We start from the raw sequence: 22,742 nt of genomic DNA on the forward strand, positions 1-22,742 counted from the left end.
TTTAGGAGAATTTCGACAAAAAGTGGGTGTCAACTGCAAAAATCAGTTCCGCAAAAAAAAAACGTACAAAACGTATAACATATTGATCCTCGCACTATTGTGTACTTAAGGCAGGTCTCCACTTCCGCACGCTTCGATCGCACGTTTTCGAACAAAGCTTCCACGCTATTGGTCAAAAGAAAAATGAAGCAATCCGTTGGCGCGATCTGACGTAACGGTTGAAAAAAGTTGAAATGTGTTCAACTTTTTTTTCGAGCGCGTGCTACATTTTTATGACGTAATCTTTTTTTTAAGTAAAAAAGGATTGAAGCCAAAAAATGCGGTCGCAGCGCGCGCAAGTGGAGACCGGCCTTTAGACAATGCTAGACGCACATCACAGCGGAGAGGATTTTCACCAACAAACAAACAAGAGAATTGTGGGAACTGAAGAGACAAAGGAACATACCACCATGCCATTCATCCATCTCCTAGCAACCACCGAATCCAATCCACAAACGATCACTTGGAAATCTGAAAAAGAAAATGAACAAAAATGACTCACTCATTTTCATAAAAATTCGGCAAAGCCCTATGCGTAAAAATTCTAACTTTAATTTAGCTTTCAAATTAATTCATTTTGACACATTGAACATGATGACATTTCCGACGGTAAGGTTGAGGTGTCCGAAAAAAATTCACAGTACAAATCTGATGATTTTGTCAAATATGTCGCTCAAACTGTATTTATCGTTCGAACCGTAATTTATTGAATGTTTGTGATAAAAGCCTTGTGAACTTGGGGAACTTTTTTTCTAAAGGCATCTATTCTTTTTAGTAGGGGTAAGCCTGGGGTCCCGTGACATCATTTTTACGACCTAACCATTTTTAGTCTATTCCAAAGAACAGTATATTGCAAGATATTTTTGAGAGGGAGGAAGCGGATTGGGCCCGGGAAAACTTTTGGTGACCAAAATAGTGACGCCATAGGCAAAACTGCAAGGGAAAATAAGGGGTAGAAAAAAAGCTGATTTTTAAAAGTCAAAATAAACGGAAATGATTGGTACCATCTGATAGAGCATGAAATTCTGAGCAAAAAATTGTATTACAACAACTCTCTGACTAAAACACACAAAGGAATACAGCCGCTTTAAGACCAACTAACTGTCAGTTCTACTATGTGATTTGACGTCAAATCTTGTCTCGATCGTACTGACGTCGGTATGTTTTTGAACACAAATCAGTCAAAAATATCATGAAATGGAAAACTTTTGTAGGATGACTGAAAACGTAAGACTCTTCGAGAGAACCATTTATTTTCTTGGTGAGCTCATTATCATCTAACAGTTTCCATGGAAAGGATGGATTATTCTGGCAAATAAGAACCAGAAGATTTATCTTGCCTTGTTCAAAACTATACATAGTTCGGGGGTGAAAAGTTGAAGAAGGGCGGATCAGAAACTTTCATGAAAAAGGGAGGGGGTAGCAAGGAAGGGGGGGATAGCTTAAAAAGGGGACCTACATATATATTATTTTCAAGCACAGTTTATGAAATTTGGTCTTCACGAAAGGAAGTTTTCTGTTCTAACAGACTCTAAAGAGTAGTCTGAGTCAAAAAGAAGAAAGAAGTTCATTATGTCGCTTTCTCTCTAAAATTTTTCACCATATATTTGTTAGTTATTTTTGTCCAAAATCCTTGGAGGATAAGCATTTTAAAGGTTAGGGGGGATGCCAAGAAAGGGGGATCATTTAAGAAGAGGGTCAGACCCCTTTCCACAATATGCTATATATTCGACTTTGCTAAGAATGAGGTTAACGTCAGAAATCGAATACAGATAATGTAACTTTTCTTTGTATTAGAGCTTTTACTTTGATGATGGAAATATTTTTTTGAAACTTACTTCTATAAAAATCGTCATCAAAGTCTTGAATTTTATTGTAATATCTATAAAATATTGGCAGTTAAGAAAATCAATTGATGAAGAAAAGACTGACTTCACAGAAGAAATGATGGTTCAAAAGGAAGCATGCATCACCACACTATTCTAATTATTTTTAGTTCATAAATGTGACTCCCCAATCGATTTAAAGGACCTAAAATAGGATAGGTCTGCTAGTAGTGGTCAAATTATTGTTTCAGATCGGCCTACAGACCTTCTATAAAATCTGATTTTGAACGGCCCTGGTCGCTCGTATACGATCATGGCCGCTCGTTAGACCAGTTCTGGCCGTTCGTTAGTGTTTTTAGTAATAATTACATAAAGAAATTGTTATAAAGGATATAGACCGCTAAACTGCCACTGATTTAACTAGACTCGAAGCGGCCATTTGATAATTTTTTACCGGTCATGTGCCGGCCCTTAGATAACTTTTTAAATACCGGTCTGATTGATTGATCTGATGATGTACTTGGGAAGTCACAAATGTTTTTAAGAAAACTAGAGACGTTCAAGACGTCACTGAACAATAAGATTGAGAACAATTGAACAATGATTTTCCACAAAAATGATAATTTTCAGAATAATTTTATAGAATGAAAAGATACGGTGTGACATTGCAACTTGGTATTCGTTTATTGATGAATGCTGCTGCCACTTCAGCTTTTGGTTTGCCAATATCTTTAGCTCTGTGGAAATGAATGAAAATAAAGATGACTGAAATCATGAGTAATTATAGAAGCGATGGCCAAGGTGTCGGAAAAACAAACCAGGGGTTCTCGGTTCGAGCCCCTGATCCTTTCAATGTTCCGTTCAGTTCAGATAAAGATAGTCGAGCTGACTGAGCGTGGACCACATGAGGACAATCAAAAGATTATTTAAAAGTCCAAGATTACTAGGCTACCCACGTGAAATTTCTACTCAAGGGAATTACTATATGCTTTTCAGTAATTTCAAGCAATTCAAGAGTCAAATTAGTAAAAATGGATATAAAACCTAAAAAAGTAGCTAAATTTTGTCCTAGAAACGTAAGAAAAGGATATGAGCAATTAATTAGTTCTAGTTAAGACGGCCCACTTTTTTCCCTGTCTATTCTAATTGTGAATTGAAGTTGGCAGAGAGTTGGCTGTCTAAAAAGCCCTCTTTTGACGTCAATGCAATGTCTTCTTTCAACCCTTTTAAAGCAAAGATTTTAATTGCCAACATATAGTGCCCACATTTTGCCTGCTATAACAATTAGAATTGGAAGGGCAGAAAGTCGGCCGTCTATACTAGAGCTTAGAGGCTCAAAGTGCTAAAAACGAGTGTCAACAAGGGTACCTGAAAAGAAATTGTCGATTCAAGTTTGAGAGGTCAATCGTATCCATATCAATCACACTGATGTTATGAAATCCACTCAATGCCTTTTGAAAAGAGATGAAAGAGAAAAATGATCAGTAATTAAGCAATGAATCTGCCAATGTTTTCAATAATTGACAAAAATATTTTCCTAATAAAGATCCCTCGTTTTTTATATTAATTTCAGCACCCCATATTTATCAATTTTTGAAATTATTTTTAAGCTGTCAAAGAAACACTGCCTTATTTTTCTCTAAATAGCCTGGCCTATAATTTCCTTTAAAGTATTTTTTGCAATTTTATAAGGTTTTCTTGAGTCCATTGAATCCATCTAACTGTTAGCCATACAATGCGATTCTCACAACAGTGTGCTTTGGCTACCTCGAAAGATACACCCTAAGCTCAGGTAATGCTGTAAAAAAAGCAGGCAGTACCTTCGTCGTAAAGGATAGCAGTCAACTGTCCCTCAGGCAGATGCAGTCAGCTATTTTGCATTAGTGTCAGCATATTCCGTATAAAAAAACACCGGTCTGGAAGCCTTTTTTGTCTTTCCATTGTTTATTTTCATTGTTCTTTACTTGAACTTGCGTTGAGAAACTAGTTTGTTTTGTTCACTTTTTGATCATATGATTGAATCTTAAACCAATCCCAAGAGGAGTAGGTAACTTGATCAAAAACTGAGCAAAACGATTTTAACAAAGTAAAAGCTAACAAAAAGCTTCCAGGCCAGGGTTTTCTATACAGGCTATGGTGCCAGTCGGGGGTGACTAGCTTTTAGTTAACCCAAAGTCGTTTTTTTATATCACTGAATATATCACTGAATTTTTACCAGGTCTTTAAGTAGTTCACAGCCTAAACCACCAGCACCAATGACCAGAATGTTGACATTTTCTCGAATAAAATCCAACAGCTGAAACGAAAAAAGGAAAAAATATTCGTCGTTGTCGAAGCAGAAGGACCCATCTCAAAATGAGTGTCTTAATGTCATAATGAAAATCTTTCTATAAGATGAGCCTTTGACAATGAAATCTTAAGACTCATCTTATAGAGGAGAGATTCATTCACTTGACCCAAAGGCCGAATCTCGTTTTCATCTTAAAGAAACAAATTCTCACTTTCCCAAAATACTAATTTTAAGATTTGCCTTTTATCTTGGTTGATAACGATAAAATTGATCAAAAGAAGCACACCCATTTCAAGCAATATCTATCATTTTATCCAATGTCCATTTTGCGGATCAATAGTTACAACGTTTTCATCATTATCACAGGAATTGTAATATCAATCACTTACAATTGGAGCAGCTTCAAATTCTGGATGTTGCATTGGGCCATTTGTGTTCAGGAATTTTGAAATGTGTCCAAATTTAGCTGTGATGTGGCTGAAGGTGAGATCAACAAAAATATAAGAAGTGAAAATATTGTAGAGAGTCTTGGTTGTTCCTGGAAGGAATTTCATTGAATTATTTGTTAGAAATATCCCTTTTTCAAGTCTTTAAAAAGTAAACCTGAAACTTTTGTTTAGAAGGTTAATTGCATTGTCTTCTTTCATAATTAAAAAAGATCAACAGATAGTCGACCGTCTAAAGTCAAATTGATGCCTTATTTTGATTCCTATGCAATGATCTATTTTAATTTTTAAGTACTGTAAGATTTAAAACTATCGATTCTCGACTAATCTTCGGCTCAAAATAACGGTTTCAAATGTGTCAGATAACATGTCTGTTGCATTAGCTTGAAAATTATGATTTTGGGTCGGAGACACAGAATTATAAAGCCCAAAGGGCTAGATGGCGTACTTTTGCTGAAAAGTGTGCCGTGCTTAGGTAGGAAATCCTACCTAAGTCACTAAGTCACGCGACATTACAATAGAATTTCAGCGCTTGACCAATGACCAAGAAGCTTCGCGGGTTTTCGTAAATAATAGCAACTATATATCTTTTCCGATATTCAATTTTTTTGCATGCGATGGCTAAACACGACATCTAGCCCTTCAGGCTTTATAAATCTATGGTCGGAGAATGTCTGATGTCTGTCTAAATTAGAGAAAAATAGAATTATGATGCAAGCAAGGTAAGGAAATTTAACATAAAATTTGTTTACCTTGAGACATTGTTTTCAACCTCCATTTTTCAATATGCTTTTGAATAATCTTTTTATTATCAATTTTTTTCTAGTTATTCTATTGTTTTTTCACTAAAAGAAACAAAGGTTAATTCATAATAGTGCATTTCAACCCTGACACCATAACAATAATTAAGAAAGCAAGCCATTTTTAAAAGACAAAGTTTATATAAAATATACTACCAAACATCATACTTTTGAAAAAACTAAATAAAATCTAAAATAATATATTTTTCATTTTTATTTTCTCATTAGCCAGTATGCTTAAATTTCCATTTCTGAAATATAAGACTTTTCAACTCTTCAATATTTTGATTGAATTTAGCAGAGAGTGGGACAACAGGCATGTTTACATGTTGTTGTATGTTATTTCTCATTTCGTCTTGGTCTTGTATCAAATCGATTTTATTCGCTATGAAGATGGATGATATTGTTGACAGTCCAACTTTGTAAAGATCTAACTCCTTTTTCAGGATTTCGAATTAGGAAAGCATGTCCGGTGATGAACAATCCATAACATATAATCTATTTTTCATTTTTCTTTTCTCCATTAGCCAGTATGCTTAAATTTCCATTTCTGAAATATAAGACTTTTCAACTCTTCAATGTTTTGACTGAATTTAGCAGAGAGTGGGACAACAGGCATGTTTACATGTTGTTGTATGTTATTTCTCATTTCATCCTGGTCTTGTATCAAATCGATTTTATTCGCTATGAAGATGGATGATATTGTTGACAGTCCAGCTTTGTAAAGATCTAACTCCTTTTTCAGGATTTCGAACTGGGAAAGCATGTCTGGTGACGAACAGTCCATAACATACATTAACATATGGCAACGTTCTACGTGGCGTAAGAACTCATGTCCAAGACCAATGTTTTCGTGGGCTCCCTTGACTATGCCAGGAATATCAGCAACTAAACGGTTACAAATAAATATTATTTGGGTTTTTTAATGAGTAAGCATGAACAAAATATCTCTAACTTACATGATGCACTTTTAAAAGTCATGAAAATTATTTGAAACCCCATATATTCAGAAATTGAGGGCCAAAATCAAGCAAATTATTATGAAATCCCTAGAATATCAGGTAATGCTACTAAAAAGTAATAGGCAGGAATGTGTTAACACAAGGAAGCAATAGATAAAAACCTGAAACAGTCAAGTCATCTTTTAAATTCATCACGCCGATGTTTGGTTTCAATGTTGTGAAAGGGTAATCTCCAATCTTTGGTGTTGCACGTGAAATGCAATGGAGGAGAGAAGATTTACCAGCATTCGGAAAGCCCACCTATAAATACAAACACAGTTCCTTTGAGAGAATATTTGGGTTCCCAACCGAACAGAGAGGCAAAATGGAAATCACAGTAATGAGTAATCTCATAAGTTCAAGAGCTATTTTACCTTACAACTATGATAACATGGGGATCCACACCTTGCAAGGAAATTACACTTGATAATTATGGGTACAGAAGGTCTTAGTACAAACAGTGGAGAAAACATCCTCTACATTTCCCGATGATGGGAGAAGAATCTTTTAAAACGTAGCCAAACGTAAATCTCATGATCCAAGCTACAATTAAACTTCCATTATGAATATCACTGGGTCGATAAACTCAAACTTATTTAGATTATTCCTTTGAGAGATTGGACAAAAAAAATCATTTTTGGCGCAATTTCATTGCAACAGGGGGCTAGTGGTGTAATTTTTAATTCTCTATTCAAATAAATGCTCATACCAAGCCAATATCAGCGATTGATTTCAGTTCCAACTCTACAAATATTTCTTCTCCTGTTCCTCCCTCTGTGAACTCTCTTGGGCGCACTCTTGTAGGTGACTTGAAATGGACATTACCAAGACCTTTAAGTTACCAAAAATGCAAAACAACTATTTCATTCACAGCTATATCATCTCGTAAAGAAAAATGAATAACAAAAGATTAATTAATAACTTGCTTTCTTCTGGATTACCCCCTAAGCCTTAAATTAAAAATTATGATTAATTTATATTAATTGATAATTAAAATTAATGAAGAATTATTACAAAGTCATGCAATGGAAATAACATAATAAGAAAGAAAATTGACCTTGCAATTATAGTCGATTTTGCTCCAAAGTAGCAGATGAGCATACCTTTAGATCCACCTTTGGCAACAGTGTATGTTTCTCCCTTTCTCGTTAAATCTGCTAGTTCTTCGTCACTATTTGAGTTTGTAATGACAGTCCCCACGGGGATCTGCAGCCAAAATTGAAATGTAAAGATGTTTTAAATAGTATAAAGAAATGAAAAAGTGTTGTCACTGGATCAGTTGAAAGGGACATAAAAATAGTTAAATTAAAAAAAAAAAAAACTATATGCCACACATGATTTAAAAAATCATACCGGGTGACCCACGAAAAAGTTCAGACGTTTCTCGACGTCTTGAGGCCGAACAAATGTCCTAAATTGCTTGGAGTTTAGATATTTAGAAAGTAGATATCCTAACTTAAATTTGAGCTATCACTTTTTAAATTTGACCAATTTGTTCTCTACTTATGAGCTTTTAAAGTCAAAATTCACTTTTCGGAAAGTGTAAAAAACACGTAAAAAAGGGGTATCAATTTTGGTATTTTTAGACGTTTCTGATATACAGTCTTTGAAAAAAAATCTGAAAAATCTACAAAAGCGCCAATTTTTATAAAAACTAGTCTTGTTTTAAACAAAAATTACTTTTAAAGGTGTTTTTATTAATTATTAATGTCATAAAACTCGTTAAATAAGTCCATTTGTAAGTGATTTTCTAATTGATTGCATAAATTTAATACCTCTTTTTTACGTGTTTTTTACACTTTCCGAAAAGTGAATTTTGACTTTAAAAGCTCATAAGTAGAGAACAAGTTGGTCAAATTTAAAAAGTGATAGCTCAAATTTTAAGTTAGGATATCTACTTTCTAAATATCAAAACTCCAAGCACTTTGGGACATTTGTTCGGCCTCAAGACGTCGGGAAACGTCTGAACTTTTTCGTGGGTCACCCGGTACATATCTTTTTTTATAAGGAACACGTTTATAGGGAACTTGAGGCTGAAAATGGTCCAAAAAATAAGGAATTGTTAAGGAACTGCTGAGGCTGAGACTAAGAAAATAAGTTAAGGAACAGTAAAGAGATAAACTTGAACTTGTAGGCGTTTACAAAAATCTAAACAAAACGTTTATAAATATTGACAAAACAACGTTGAAAAACGCGTATTGTAGTCCATTGTTTAACAAAGTAACCTATTAATCCAAACTTGGCAGCTTAGTAAATAAGAGCCCTGATAAGGAACTTTGAGGCTGAAATTCTCTGGAAAAATAAGGAAATCCAAACTTGGAGCCAAGTTAAAGTTCCTTATAAAAAAAACGTGCAGGACATGTCTCGAACAATGTTTATATTTCAGTGGTCAAAGCAAGACTTTCATCTGAGACGGAAAATGGATTTTACACAGCAAATTAGCACATATTCTTGAAATTTCGGTCAATTATGCTGTATTAGAGACGGAAAAGTCTCTCTATATACTTCGTTGAGACGGAAATCAGTCTGAGACGGAAGAACTTTTAACACTAAATATTTAGAGAAGCATGACCACAAAAATTTTCCAAGTAGCTTTTAGGCAGTTTCAAAATTATTTCTACACAAAAACATAAACAAGGACATTCCACTTAAACAATAAGAAAATATATTGACACACTTACCTGTATATGTAGATGTTCTCCATTCTTTCCATGCCTGTTTTTCTTGGAACCATTCCCTCCATTCTTAGCACGGTATTGATGCTCCAGATGAGAAAGTTGGGAGTAAGCATCATCAGCAATGAAAATGACATCAGCCCCACGTCCTCCGTCACCACCGTCTGGCCCCCCTTTATGGTCCCTTATGAAGAAAAAAACAAATTTGTTCAATGAGCCATTTGAAGTAATGAATTTCGTTTTAATAAAAAGATCACAATCATAGGGACCAACTGAAAAAAAATTCTTTTAAGAAACTGCAAGAAAGCATAATTATTTTAAGAGTAAAATGAGAATATGTTTTATTAAAAGTTTCAATACAAAAACAAGCTAGATGCTGAATGGACCTACCTGATGATGAAAGTTAGATAGCAATGCGAGGAGAAAAAAATCAGTCAGAAAATATATCGTTTAGCGAAAATGCATAACGCAATAAATTCATCATTGATTGTTGATGGGGGAGAGGGAAGGGTTGTAGGGAAAAATTAATAGAAAGTTCTGGTCGCAAAAATCAGTTTTATTGACAATTGAATCATGCTTGATGGTGAGCATTGTTATCAATAATGTTTTTGTGTGAAGAACATAGAAATACAAGGAAAGGAAAACATATAATGAAAATCTGCAAAGACGGCGATTTCCGGCATTTTCAACCGGAAAAAATTTTTTCTCAAAAATCGAACTCGGCCATGTTTTGAGCATTGCAAATACTTTCTTTTCTGCAAAATCAGAAAAAGCTAAGATGAAATTCGAGAAAAAAAAAAAAAAAACCGGTTTTTCCGGCATATTTCTGGCATTTCGGCCGGGAAAAAAATATTTTTCGAAAGTCGGGCTCCGTCACATTTTAGGAATTGTCATTTTGCATCAGTGTGCAAAATTTCATGAAAAAATATAAAGTACAGCTCGAGAAATTCAAGAAATACCGTTTTTCCGACGATTTTTAGAAAGTTCCGGCTTCAAAAATCACTTTTATTGACAATTAAACCATGCTTGATGGTGGGCATTGCTATCAATAATGTTTTTGTGTGAAAAAACAACGAAATATAAGGAAAAAGTCCGATGAAAATCTGCAAAAACGGCGATTTCCGGGATATTTCCGGCATTTCAGCCGGAATAGAATTTTCTCAAATCGGACTAGGCCATGTTTTAGACATTGTTAATACGCATTTGTGCAAAAAAATCAAAAAAAATGAGAAATCCGAGAAAATGAAAAAAACCGGTTTTCCGGCATTTATTTTCGGCCGGAAAAGTACGTTAATTGAAAATCAGGCTCTGTCATATTTTAGGTATTGCCATTTTGCATCAGTGTGCAAAAATTTCATGAAAAATATAAAGTACAGCTGAATTCAAGAAATACCGTTTTTCCGGCGAAAATTGCTGTTCCGGCGATTTTTAAAGTTCCGGCTTCAAAATCACTTTTATCGACAATTAAAACCATGCTTGTGGTGGGCATTGCTACAAATAATGTTTTGTGTGAAAAAACAACGAATATAAGGAAAAAGTCCAATGAAATCTGCAAAAACGGCGATTTCCGGGATATTTCCGGCATTCAGCCGAATAGAATTTTCTCAAAAATCGGACTCGGCCATGTTTTTAGGCATTGCTAATACGCATCTTTGTGCAAAAAATCAGAAAAAACTAATGATGAAATCTCGAGAAAATGCCAAAAAACCGGTTTTTCCGGCATATTTCCGGCATTTTTGGCCGGAAATGAATTTTTTTCGAAAATCGGGCTCCGTCACATTTTGGGCATTACCATTTTGCATCTTTGTGCCAAAAATTAGGAAAAACTAATGAGCCAATCCCGAGAAAAGCTAGTAACGAACGGACGAACGGACGAACGGACGAACGAACGAACAGAGGTTAATTTATAGGACCTACAGCCCACCGGGGTAGGTCCAATAATTATATAACGTATTCCTATTTGAATTGAACTATTCCTAAGATGTGCACATAGAAAGGTCTCATTGGTGTTTTTTGAGCTCTAAAGATGGTATTTCTTGAATTTCTCAAGCTGCACTTTATATTTTTTTATGAAATTTTGCACACTAATGCAAAATGACAACACCTAAAATGTGACGGAGCCCGATTTTCGAAAAACATTTTTTTCCGGCCGAAAATGCCGGAAATATGCCGGAAAAACTGTTTTTTTGCTGTTTTTTGGCATTTTCTCAAGATTTCATCATTAGTTTTTTCTGATTTTTTGCTCAAAGATGCTTATTAACAATGCCCAAAACATGGCTAAGTCCGATTTTTGAGAAAAAATTTTTTCCGGCCGAATATGCCGGAAATATGCCGGAAATCTCCGTTTTTCTTGATTTTCATTGGATTTTTTTCTTATAATTGGTTGTTTTTTCATTTAAAAACATTATTAATAGCAATGCCCACGATCAAGCATGTTTCAATTTTGAAAAATAATGATTTTTGAAACCAGAACTATTCAAAATCGCCGGAACAACCTATTTAGCTTTTTAAACAAAGAGCTCCAAAAAACGCTGATGACACCTTTCTAATGCACATCTTTTATATGATATGTTATTGTTTTTGTGTAAATCTATATAAGAATGTCTTGATTCAAATAGGAATACGTTATACATACCTTGAGTGAACAAATGAGGCTGAACCATTCCCACCATTACCCGACTTGATATAGATACGCTTCCAATCTACAAATGTTTTACCTGGCAAAATGAAAAATGCAATGGAATTTGTGATCAAACAATTAGGATTAAGGAAAGGTTTCATTCTCATTATAGTTTTCAAACCAAGGTCAAGTCAATCACAGGATATACAATAAAGTAGCTTATATACTTCCGTAACTTAGTCTAATGTCGACACCCCTCCTCTAATTCCAACACCCTTTTTATCACCTGAAATTGATAGAAAGGTTGAAACTGTTTTTCTTTGCTTAGTGGTCAGAGAGGAATAATCCTTTTTCAATCAGTGATTTAAGCTTTCATATTATTCCTGTCTCTAAAGAAGATTGTCGGAATTAGAGGAGGGATGTCGATATTAGATCAACTTACAGTTATTATTTAGACAAGAGAAAATAAACTACATCATAAATACCAACCCTTAGCGTATATTAGTTTTCGTTTCTTCTTTAAAGATGGGGAGACTTGAGTGGAACATCCGCATTGAGATGAAGAAATTATTACTTTATTTGACAGTTTTAACCGTGATAGATGATTTCTGCAATACATCAGCATGTTTCAGAAAGAGAATATCTAAAATTGCTATATGTGATCATTATTGTTTATCAAGCTCACAATTATACAGAACAGAGAAGTCTCAACAGGTTATGTATTTTTGCACTCTGGTATCGCTCCTGAGTTACATTTTTTCATGTAAGTAGAAATTCTGATTCAAATAGGAATACGTTATACATACCTTGAGTGAACAAATGAGGCTGAACCATTCCCACCATTACCCGACTTGATATAGATACGCTTCCAATCTACAAATGTTTTACCTGGCAAAATGAAAAATGCAATGGAATTTGTGATCAAACAATTAGGATTAAGGAAAGGTTTCATTCTCATTATAGTTTTCAAACCAAGGTTCAGTCAATCACAGGATATACAATAAGTAGCTTATATACTTCCGTAACTTAGTCTAATGTCGACACCCCTCCTCTAATTCCAACACCCTTTTTATCACCTGAAATTGATAGAAAGGTTGAAACTGTTTTTCTTTGCTTAGTGGTCAGAGAGGAATAATCCTTTTTCAATCAGTGATTTAAGCTTTCATATTATTCCTGTCTCTAAAGAAGATTGTCGGAATTAGAGGAGGGATGTCGATATTAGATCAACTTACAGTTATTATTTAGACAAGAGAAAATAAACTACATCATAAATACCAACCCTTAGCGTATATTAGTTTTCGTTTCTTCTTTAAAGATGGGGAGACTTGAGTGGAACATCCGCATTGAGATGAAGAAATTATTACTTTATTTGACAGTTTTAACCGTGATAGATGATTTCTGCAATACATCAGCATGTTTCAGAAAGAGAATATCTAAAATTGCTATATGTGATCATTATTGTTTATCAAGCTCACAATTATACAGAACAGAGAAGTCTCAACAGGTTATGTATTTTTGCACTCTGGTATCGCTCCTGAGTTACATTTTTTCATGTAAGTAGAAAATAAACAGGAGAGGAAAAAATACATTGAGCCTATTATATTGTAGCTAAACTCGTCCTACAAAAAATAGAAACGATCATGATTTTTTTGGCAAAATAATAATGAGCAATACAAAGAGCAATAAATAACAAACTCGGTAAAAACAAGCTCGCTTTTTATGAAATCTAGTTTGCTATTGAGTTACCTTAGCTCTCTATTTGTTGAAATTCTGTCTTTTGTTCAAGTTTCTTAATGCACATTCAGTTTATTTGTAATCAACTTCGAAAAAAAGAATTTATAACTACCATGCAACGATTAGATTTAATTTCTTTCTCTCTCCTCCCATCCATTTAAAAAGGAAGATCCCCATTGTAACCCCCATTGCTTTTGCATTTGGAAAGAAAGAATTAATCGCTTGCTTTGAAAGATTTATAACGGAAAAGGTCGAGTTTTTAAGCAACTGACTTTGAAGGATCAGACAACAATCATCGATATCTCTTATAATCAATTGGTTATCTAAGTAACCAATTGGTTTTATTTTTCGAAGTAATCAATAATAAGTACTCAAGTACGATTATTGAGTCTTTGAAGGGTTGTTAAGAAAGTGATCAAATACTCACAATTTTTTTGAATAGAAATTTTGGTACTCAAAATTCGATTATTAATTGATATGTAAGTGGTCTTTTGATTACTTCAATCATTATCGATTACTTCTATAATGGAATTTATTGTACCAGATGGTACTACACGTTTTTTTTAATTTTAAGAAACTAGTTTTACTAAGCAGCCTCAATGTTTCTTAAGAAATTGGCCTTTTGAGCCTTAAATGTTTCTTAAATGTTTCTAAACTTTTTGACATAATCAGCCTATTTTTCATGCAAAGAATTCTCAGTCTCAGCATGTTTCTTATATCGAAATAATCGATAATATAATAATTGAAGTAATCGAACGACTACTTATGGATTAATACCATAACAATCGAATTTCAAGCTCCGAAATTTCAAAAATATTGATTGTGAGTATTCTATCACTTTCTTAACAACCCTTTGAAGACTGGATTTAAACCGTTTGAGTGATTTATTGTTATTGATTATTTCGATATTCAGTGATTTCTTCAATAACCAATTTATTACATAATAGATAAGATATCTTTCAGAAAAACCAAAAACATTGACCTAAAACCAAAGCACAATTAAAGAAGCGCCAGCAATAACAATTTTTCAGATAAAAAAACACTCACAAGCCCAATAATTTTTCAGAGTGCTACAAAATTCGATTAAATTTTTTATTTACAGTAAACCCTTGGAAGTTCCACAGAATTTGTCAAAATTTTCAAAAAAGTATTGGTAATTCCAGATTTTTAACACCAAAAAATTGATTTGGTATTGGAAATCCTGGAGCTTCAATTGCTTTTGAATTGGAAATCCAGGAATTTCACTGTGTCGTCCACCCTTTGTAACAGACTTTAACTGGAAGAGCCCAATATAATCCATGATGATGGCTGATGAAAAGAAAAAAAAAGGGTCTATTCTTTCGATCACTCATGGTCTCATGTCATTGTCACGACCGTGCCTATACCCCGGACCGAACATGTCACTTGTGCACCACCACGCACCTACTGTAGAGGCACGCCACGCAGCCATCCAAATTTACTGTACAATCAACTATGTACACCTCGCAATCCTTTGAGTACGTCGCACAGCCAGTATGGCGCGGCCAGTACGGTTATGCTGTTATGGTGTTCATTCCAGCCAAGCAATATTTTTCATTCTACAGAAGTCCCCGCTTGAAAAATCAAAACATTGATACGTGGTCAAATTTATATCAGAAAATATCATAGTATGACCATGGCTCCTGTTCACTCTGATCATATATAATTCTGATCACGTAATATTGCTTGATGTATTGACTTTTTTAAACCAATTAAATCATTTGCTTATACCGCACTAAAGGCCTTTCTAGGTATATGATGTGGGCGGGTGACGCGAATAGAACAATTTTTTGATGACCGAGATTATATTAGCGTTAGAATACGTTAAATTTTCATGAAAGATATTTCGTGATGGCGGTACGCCCAATCACGCCCACGGGAATGTTCCAATTTTTAATTATTGGGAAATTAGGGAAACCGGTTCACCACGTGGATAAAAAATGTACAGAATGAAACCTGAAGGTTTTCAACCAGATTTATTCAGATAAAGCTATGAGAGGATTTTTAAACCTACATAACCAAAAACGAAAGTTGTTGGGAAGGAAAGAGTGACACAAGACAGAAGAGTGAGGGTGTACGGTATTTCGGTATTGCGGAAATCAACCCTGTTTTCTTCGGAATTTCGGAAATCAGGCAAAATTCTTTCGGTATTTCGGAATTCTGAAATGGTTTCGGTATCAGAAATCCATGAATTTTTGCTTCGAAATTTCGGTATTGTAAAGTTTTTATCCCCCTTTTTCGGAATTCATACATGAAAAATCAAATTTGATGAAAAATTTGTTAAATCGAGGGAAAATACCCCAAAAAACGGTATCGGAATTGCAAGTATTTTTTTGCGGAATTTCGGAAATTTTGGCAAAAGTATTCGGTATATAGCTCGGAAATCCTAAACCCCGTACGCCCCCCCCAGAAGGACCAGAAGGTAGGATTTCCAAGGGCAAATATTTTCACCAAGATTCAAAATTTTCAAAGTGAGAGAATAAAATGTATGAATTCCCATTAAGGCAATTGAATTAAAAAAGGCAAAACTAAAAAGAGTCGAATTTCCGATGCATTTTGCAGTATATATACATGAATTTCCATCGGAATTTCAGACCACCACACAGTTGTTGTTCATTGTCAGACAAAATGTGACAAAAACTGTTCTGGAAAACTGGCTGGCACAACTGTCAGTGTCAGAATCTTCAAATGTTTTCATTGTCTGATTTTTTTTGCGGTTGGACTAGAAAGTGTCAGACTTCTGAAAGCTCCCCGATCCGAGGCTGAGCCATCCAAAGCACCAGCACCAGGTGCACCAGGAGCAGGAACAGTCAGTGTACTGGACTAGTGGAGGCTAACAGCTGACTGTTCATTAAAATAAAAAGTTAAATCAAAACAAAAATGGTAGAGCAGAGCTGGGAGCGGAGCTGCGTGGTTCATTTGTTTTGAAATTTTGCTGCTTTGTTTTTTTGATGGTTGGTCAGGCATTTGATGGCTAATCTCAGTTTCAGATTATAGAGAGAGAACTAAGGGTAGAAAACCCATAGAATAACAACAAGGGCACAAGAAGAAACGTCAAAAACTCACAGCACTGATAGTAAAAGAGACAGAAAGTGTCAGAAAGTGAAACAGAAGTTACCAACAGACCAATATCAGATTGAATTATCATCGAATTCATGCGTGCAACTCGTCTGCCATTTTGGAAAATCGAATGGTTCTCTATGACCTCCAAGCGGATCTTCAGTGCCTCACGTATTCCACACATCGCGACCTTGGAATACTAGCCGTATTGTATAAGGGTTGCGAAGCGATCCAGACTCCACCTCAATTCGCAAGTTGCTAGCAAAATAGTGAGGTTAAGCATACAAGGATAATCACGACGACGGACGAAAAATGTATAAGGCTAGTGAAAATACGAAATTTGATTGGTTGAAACTCACTAGCCTGTTAAATTTTCGTTCGTCGTCGTGATTTTACCGATTTACTTAACCTCACAGTGAGGTTAAGTAAATCGGTAAAATCACGACGACGAACGAAAATTTAACAGGCTAGTGAGTTTCAACCAATCAAATTTCGTATTTTCACTAGCCTTATACATTTTTCGTCCGTCGTCGTGATTATCCTTGTATGCTTAACCTCACTAATAAGAGACTCTCTAAAAATCCCTCTTCTAATAAAGCCGCTATAGAGACAGGGTCGTAAGAGCCTTAATGCCCCAAACACACCACATAATCCACGGCGGCACAACACCCGCCGCTGCCGCGCATCGCTCTTTTGTTTTCCTTCTAGTTATTCTAGTGTAAATGGTGCCTTAATAAAATCGAACGATATTCGTCGAACGAACATTTTTATTCGAATCACGAATCGTCTGTCGAAATCATCACAAAACATAAAAATAAAACAAAAACAAAAATGTATAAAGATGGCTTGTTGGTTCTTCGGCAGTTTTGATTTATTTCTTGACAAATTCGACAAATTTGATTACCTCCGTACTTCTTTATCATAGAATATCCACTTGGTTTTGCAAGGTAAGTTTCGTTCACTAAAAGAGCACTCCTCCCGCCCGCGCAACTTGCAAAAACTCTCATTGATTGACCTTATTTGATACTTGCTGTTAAAAGTCAAGGGATGATGAAGATCCTTTCTGTCATCGTTCAAACTATTTTTTTCCATTTGACAGCAAAATATAAACATTAAAAACCGGAGAACCACTGCTTAGATTGCTTAGATGCGTGCCGCCCGCGCGGCAATTTGATCAACTTCAGAATCTAAGTCCGTGTTTCGGCTTCCGGTAATTTTGTTGCTGTTCACTGCTAGGGTACACCATTTTAAAACGGCATTTTTCGCAGTCCTAGCTACCAAACTGAGAAAATTTGCGTGGCTTCAAGCCAAACCATTCAAGGTCATTAGGATAAAATCATCGGTTGGAAGATGTGATTTATATAGCAAATTTTATAGCAAATTTTCGCTTGGGATAGAAGTTAAAGGTACGTGCACAATATAGCAAAACTGCTTCGCTCATAAATTCGATTCGCAAAAAGGGGTTGGTCTAAAAAGCAGGGTAGCCAATGGGGTAGCCAATTGGGCTAGGTTATGGGGTACCTCTTTTTGCCTAAACTTTTGAAATCTGAAACCTGTTTTCATGTGGAAATAACTATACAACATCTTGTTAATGATTCCATGTAATAATGTAATTCGATGATAATAGCTTTGAAATCGCCTTTGGGCCATATGATCTCTAATCTTGTCATATCTTAACAATCCTTTGTTATTGAATCTATTGTTTAATTTATATCATGTTTAGATGTTTCAAACAATTAATTCCTTTCAAAATTTTTTAATATGGCAGCTTATAATAGATACAAAAAGTCTTTTGAAATAGCTTTTATAATGAAGCTCTATTTCTTACTCCTCGTGCATTAACACGTGGTAATTTATATCTTTGTTTATCTTTGTAATCATACATGATCAATCTAAGTATCAATCAGATTCGTGCTCCCTGGTCATTAAAATGTGGTTCTATGCATTCATTTTCGGTATTTCTATTCTGGTCTGTAAAATATTTAGGTACCCCACAACCTAGCCCAATTGGCTACCCCAATTGGCTACCCTGCTTTTTAGACCAACCCGAATAAAAGGGTTCTATTTGACATTTTCTTTGATTTTGTTAAAATCGTTTTGAAAAAATTGGATGAAAAATAACCTGGTTCCACATTGTTGTTAACCTAAAAACCTTGCCTTTCTGAAAGATTGTGTCCTACAACTACAAAAAAATCAATTTAAATGTTTTTACATTCATTTCCCCTTTTTTTATTAAGCAATGATTATTCGGATAGAACCTTTTTATTTTTAATTTTCCCAAAATTGCTAGAATAAAAAGGTTCTATTGTCAATTTTTCTTAATTTCTTAAGGGTAGTTCGTACCAAACGTCTTATATTCAATTCTTTGGTCATTTCCACCAAGGACACATCTAAAGAAATGCATACAAGTGCATTAAAAGTGAAATTTGGGTGTTTTTCAATTATTCTGCTAAATAGAACCTTTTTATCCAAATTAAATAGAACCTTTTTATATTTGTTGCTTCTTACCGGGAGAAGATTGCACGATTGGCAAAATAACGTCTAAAAGGTTCTATTTGCCTGATAGAACCTTTTTCTTAATTGGGTATAGAACCTATTTATCTTCTTAATTTTGAGAAACTGGAAAAAAGTAAACAGTAAAAGGAGTTGACAAAATGTTTTTCTATGCCCTCAAGATTTCATTATGCATAAAACTCAAAAAGTTGAAATTTTGCGATAGAACCCTTTTATTCTAAGGTCGCGACATGTGCTCTAGGTTCGGCAGACAGAACGATGCAGAAGATGCCAGATGCCCATCATAGTACCATATATTTCATATAAATAGACCGTTTCATAACTCAGGTAAGTTATAGCTTGGCATGTCTCAAAAACATGAAAATTAGCATAATTTTTTGAAAGTATTAGCTGCAGGGAAACTTCGTCATGATGTACCCTTCGTATTAAATCCGATTAAATCATTGTATGGTTTGCTACTACAAATATTTTTGAATTAATACCCCCTTAAAACCTCAACCAAAATTACTTCCAAATTATAAAATTTGCCTGCCGGGCAGTATGGAAAGAGTTTAAAGGCTAACCACCACAAATTAATGAAAAAAGACAAAATTGTTGTGATTACATATAGATTAAAAAATTATGTTTCAGATATTCATGATAAGCGTTAAAAATGGTTATTAATTACAAATTGATGTGAGTTTTTATTTACAAAATATTTTCTTAGGATAAAATATATTAAATCATTAAAACACAATTATTTATTTTTAGATTATAAAACATTTATTTATTTATTAAAGGAGTCCTTTCTACTGTCAATAAATTTGAAAAGTAAAACAGTCATAATCCCCTCAAAAACTAAATACAAAACAATAAATCATTTGGTTCGATGCCCGGTCACCGCCAAATCAGTGAATGAGTTGCTTAGATTGGGTAATCTGATATAGATTTTAAGTTACTGTGAGCTGTGGAGTAGGTTTGGCGCTCCGCCACCTCAACATTCGATCTCCCAGGTCGGTCTAGCGCAAATAAAAAAGGGGATAGACTCCCTCACTCCCGACTCGATGAAATAATATACTTACTTACTAACTTATACACAGTGAACGCGAAACACACTTTCTGAAATAAAAAAATCAAGGGGCTTAGACAACCTGCACTCATCATTCGTGACGGGTGAAGAAAATTAAATGACCCCGTGTTAAATTGAAAATTTTACGAAAAAAATGTAAAAGTAATAAAAAAGAATTACAGTAAAAAATAAAATGAAAAAAAAATAAAAAAGAATTTTGTCAAATAGAAATTTTCAAAGTTCTTCGAATATCAGACAGATACTCTAGGGGCTGAGTTAGGTCCCGTATGCGCATCGGCGTATAGTCATTTTTTCTTTTGATCATGAAAGTATAGTCCTTGAAGAGTCAGAAAACGTGTGTGGCGTTATTTGGATCAAGCACAAATTTCCATAATGGCGGATTTTAGATTTTCAACCCTTTTTAGCCCTCTTGCTTGAATAGACATATTATATACCAATCGATCACAAATTTTATGCTGATTAAGAAAAATGTCAGAACCATGGTCTGAAAATTTCGTTATCTGGAGATATGAAGCACTTTCGATTTTGATTTTTTGAAATGACTACTTTTGGTTCCAAATTTGCGTGGCTGTAACATTTGATTGGCTTACTTGATTTACTTGAAATTTTCGGAGGGTCTTGCCTACCGTTCAAATAATAAAATTCAGGAAAATTTATTTTTCTACATGAATTTCGAAATCCATAATGGCGGATTCAAAACTTTCTTTCGTCACATGGGCTCTTAGGCTCTGCTAGCCTAAGAAAAATATTTTTTTGAGCTTAAAACCCTGCATACTATATACCAATCTATCAGAAATTTTATGCTGATTAAGAAAAAGGTCAGAACCATGGTCTGAAAATTTCGTTATCAAGAGATACGAAGTACTTACGTTTTCTAAGTTTTGAAAACGAAAGTACTTCATAGCTCGAGATAGTCAAATTTTCAGACCATGGTTCTGACCTTTTTCTTAATCAGCATAAAATTTCTACACACGTTTTCTGACTCTTCAAGGACTATACTTTCATGATCAAAAGAAAAAATGACTATACGCCGATGCGCATACGGGATTTAACTCAGCCCCTAGAGTAAGAGCTTTTCACAAAGTTCTTTAAATTTTAGATTTTAGATGTTCATTTAGGCCTTTCGGAAAACAATTGAAATTATATACCCTATAAAGTATTTCATATTTTACTGGAAATACTTAAAAATTTGAAAAAAATTAAAAATTCCTCATTTGATATCACATAGCAACGCCACTCCCCGCAAAATCCAGTGATCCGGTGATTGTACTGTCCGTAAATCAACTTCCGTAACAAAAGTCAAATCCGTTCGGACAGGCTTTTTATAAATCGGACATGGATATCGACTTTGTTCTTTGGAGGGCGGGTTATTTGCGGCATAAATATGAATCACGGGCATGGGCGTGAAAAGAACTTTCGAGGGCGGTTCAACAAGTTTGTTGCCACGTCGATCCCAACCAGCGCCTTCAAGGAATAAACCATAAACGTAAACGCCCTCGGTTGGGGCGGAGGTGATGTCATCTTTGTAATGTTTAAGAACGTCGTTCTGCAAAATAACGCTATCCAAAGCCCAACCTTTGTGTGCGCGAGTGACTTCCTGTTTATAAAGGAGATCCGAAAAAATATATCTAGGACGTTTTTGGAACTAGTATTCATTGACTGCAGATAGAGCAGGTTTCCAAAATCAACATGGAGCAAATTCATGATATTCATGACGTTCTTTGCCAGTAAGTGGCAAATTTAAACTAGACAAAAGTTTTATAAAATTTGCCACTACTGGCAAAAACCGGGGTCTTTTCGTAGAGAATATCACGTCATGAACATCATTCACGACAGCACAAAATGCTGGTTAAAAAGGCTAAATATTTGTCTGGATAATTAATACCGTAAGTTGGTCTATAAAAACTATATTTCTCTGCTCAGTAATCAGAAGGAATAAATATTTTTCATCAGTGATTCCGACATTTCTATTATTCCTATCTCCCTTCTTCTTATGAAGAAGGTTGTCGGAATTAGAAGAGGGTGTCATCATTAGACCAACTTACGACATAGTACATGCAGCTTATACAGTTTGGGATGACCGATTTACATTAAGGGATCACCTCTACAGATTCTAAGTGGCTTTCATAGTTGCGGTAATTACGTAACCTCGTACTTGTGTGCTTAATTGTAGGAGGGGGTGAAATAAGCAGGGGGACTGGGTACTCCAGATAAAAATCAACAAAATGGGGGGACACAATTAAGTGCTATTGACCTGATTTTGCTACAAATCCCTAGGAAATTGAAGGTTTTGGCCAATTTTGGCACTTCGTAGCATAAAGGTCATAAAATGGGAGGGGGGTCATTATAAAGTGATATGGGGGTGATTTTTTCCGAAAATTGCAAAATGACTCCCCCCTTCGTCTACAATTAAGCATACAAGAGTACATGAAAAAGCTCCGTGAAAGTACAAAAAGGGTACCTACCTGTCTCATAGCGGTCAAGAAACCTTGTGGGTTGAAAAACCCAGTCATCCAGAAAGAATGTGGACGTCCTTCGTTTATCCATACGGAAAATTGAGTATTACGCTCTAGAAGCTCGGTAAACCAGAAACCCAGGGTCGATGATTCCCAAGATATCTAAACAAAGAGATAATAAAAAGTTTATTGGA

The 22,742-nt window shown here is 34.9% G+C and overlaps 3 protein-coding genes across 3 annotated transcripts in view; all 3 read right to left on the minus strand.

Moving 5' to 3' along the window:
- LOC136800804 (NEDD8-activating enzyme E1 catalytic subunit-like) overlaps window positions 1–5,445 on the minus strand; it is a 29,012-nt gene extending 23,567 nt beyond the window's left edge. The window contains exons 1-7 of the mRNA XM_067057460.1: window positions 5,354–5,445; window positions 4,545–4,632; window positions 4,081–4,161; window positions 3,234–3,316; window positions 2,522–2,602; window positions 1,878–1,921; window positions 446–510 (exon numbers count right to left, since the gene is read on the minus strand). Of these exons, the coding sequence (XP_066913561.1) occupies window positions 446–510; window positions 1,878–1,921; window positions 2,522–2,602; window positions 3,234–3,316; window positions 4,081–4,161; window positions 4,545–4,632; window positions 5,354–5,379 (468 nt within the window). The 5' untranslated portion in view covers window positions 5,380–5,445. The remainder of the gene's footprint in view (window positions 1–445; window positions 511–1,877; window positions 1,922–2,521; window positions 2,603–3,233; window positions 3,317–4,080; window positions 4,162–4,544; window positions 4,633–5,353) is intronic.
- A 455-nt stretch (window positions 5,446–5,900) lies between these two features.
- On the minus strand, window positions 5,901–12,365 carry LOC136800701 (GTPase Obg-like). The gene is made up of 7 exons (XM_067057356.1): window positions 12,187–12,365; window positions 11,713–11,794; window positions 9,084–9,261; window positions 7,506–7,608; window positions 7,112–7,233; window positions 6,525–6,663; window positions 5,901–6,289 (listed from the first exon to the last, which is right to left on the minus strand). The coding sequence occupies exons 1-7, from the start codon at window positions 12,320–12,322 to the stop codon at window positions 5,925–5,927; spliced, it is 1,125 nt and encodes a 374-aa protein (XP_066913457.1). The 5' UTR covers window positions 12,323–12,365; the 3' UTR covers window positions 5,901–5,924.
- An 8,802-nt stretch (window positions 12,366–21,167) lies between these two features.
- The window catches only part of LOC136800805 (dynein axonemal heavy chain 5-like), a 65,080-nt gene continuing 63,505 nt past the window's right edge, over window positions 21,168–22,742 (minus strand). Inside the window, exons 68-69 of the mRNA XM_067057461.1 lie at window positions 22,558–22,710; window positions 21,168–21,689 (exon numbers count right to left, since the gene is read on the minus strand). Of these exons, the coding sequence (XP_066913562.1) occupies window positions 21,303–21,689; window positions 22,558–22,710 (540 nt within the window). The 3' untranslated portion in view covers window positions 21,168–21,302. The remainder of the gene's footprint in view (window positions 21,690–22,557; window positions 22,711–22,742) is intronic.

Source organism: Clytia hemisphaerica, unplaced genomic scaffold (genome assembly GCF_902728285.1).
Source record: "Clytia hemisphaerica strain Z4C2 unplaced genomic scaffold, Clytia hemisphaerica genome assembly, whole genome shotgun sequence".
NCBI lineage: Eukaryota > Metazoa > Cnidaria > Hydrozoa > Leptothecata > Clytiidae > Clytia > Clytia hemisphaerica.

Bases quoted from the DNA above. Each gene is read 5' to 3' on its own strand.
- LOC136800701 (XM_067057356.1), bottom strand. From the start codon at position 12,322: ATGCTGATGTATTGCAGAAATCATCTATCACGGTTAAAACTGTCAAAT. The intron at 11,795-12,186 runs GTTGGTATTTAT...TCATTTTGCCAG, and splicing joins AAAACTAATATACGCTAAGG to GTAAAACATTTGTAGATTGG. The intron at 9,262-11,712 runs GTATGTATAACG...TTTCTTCATAAG, and splicing joins GCCTCATTTGTTCACTCAAG to GGACCATAAAGGGGGGCCAG.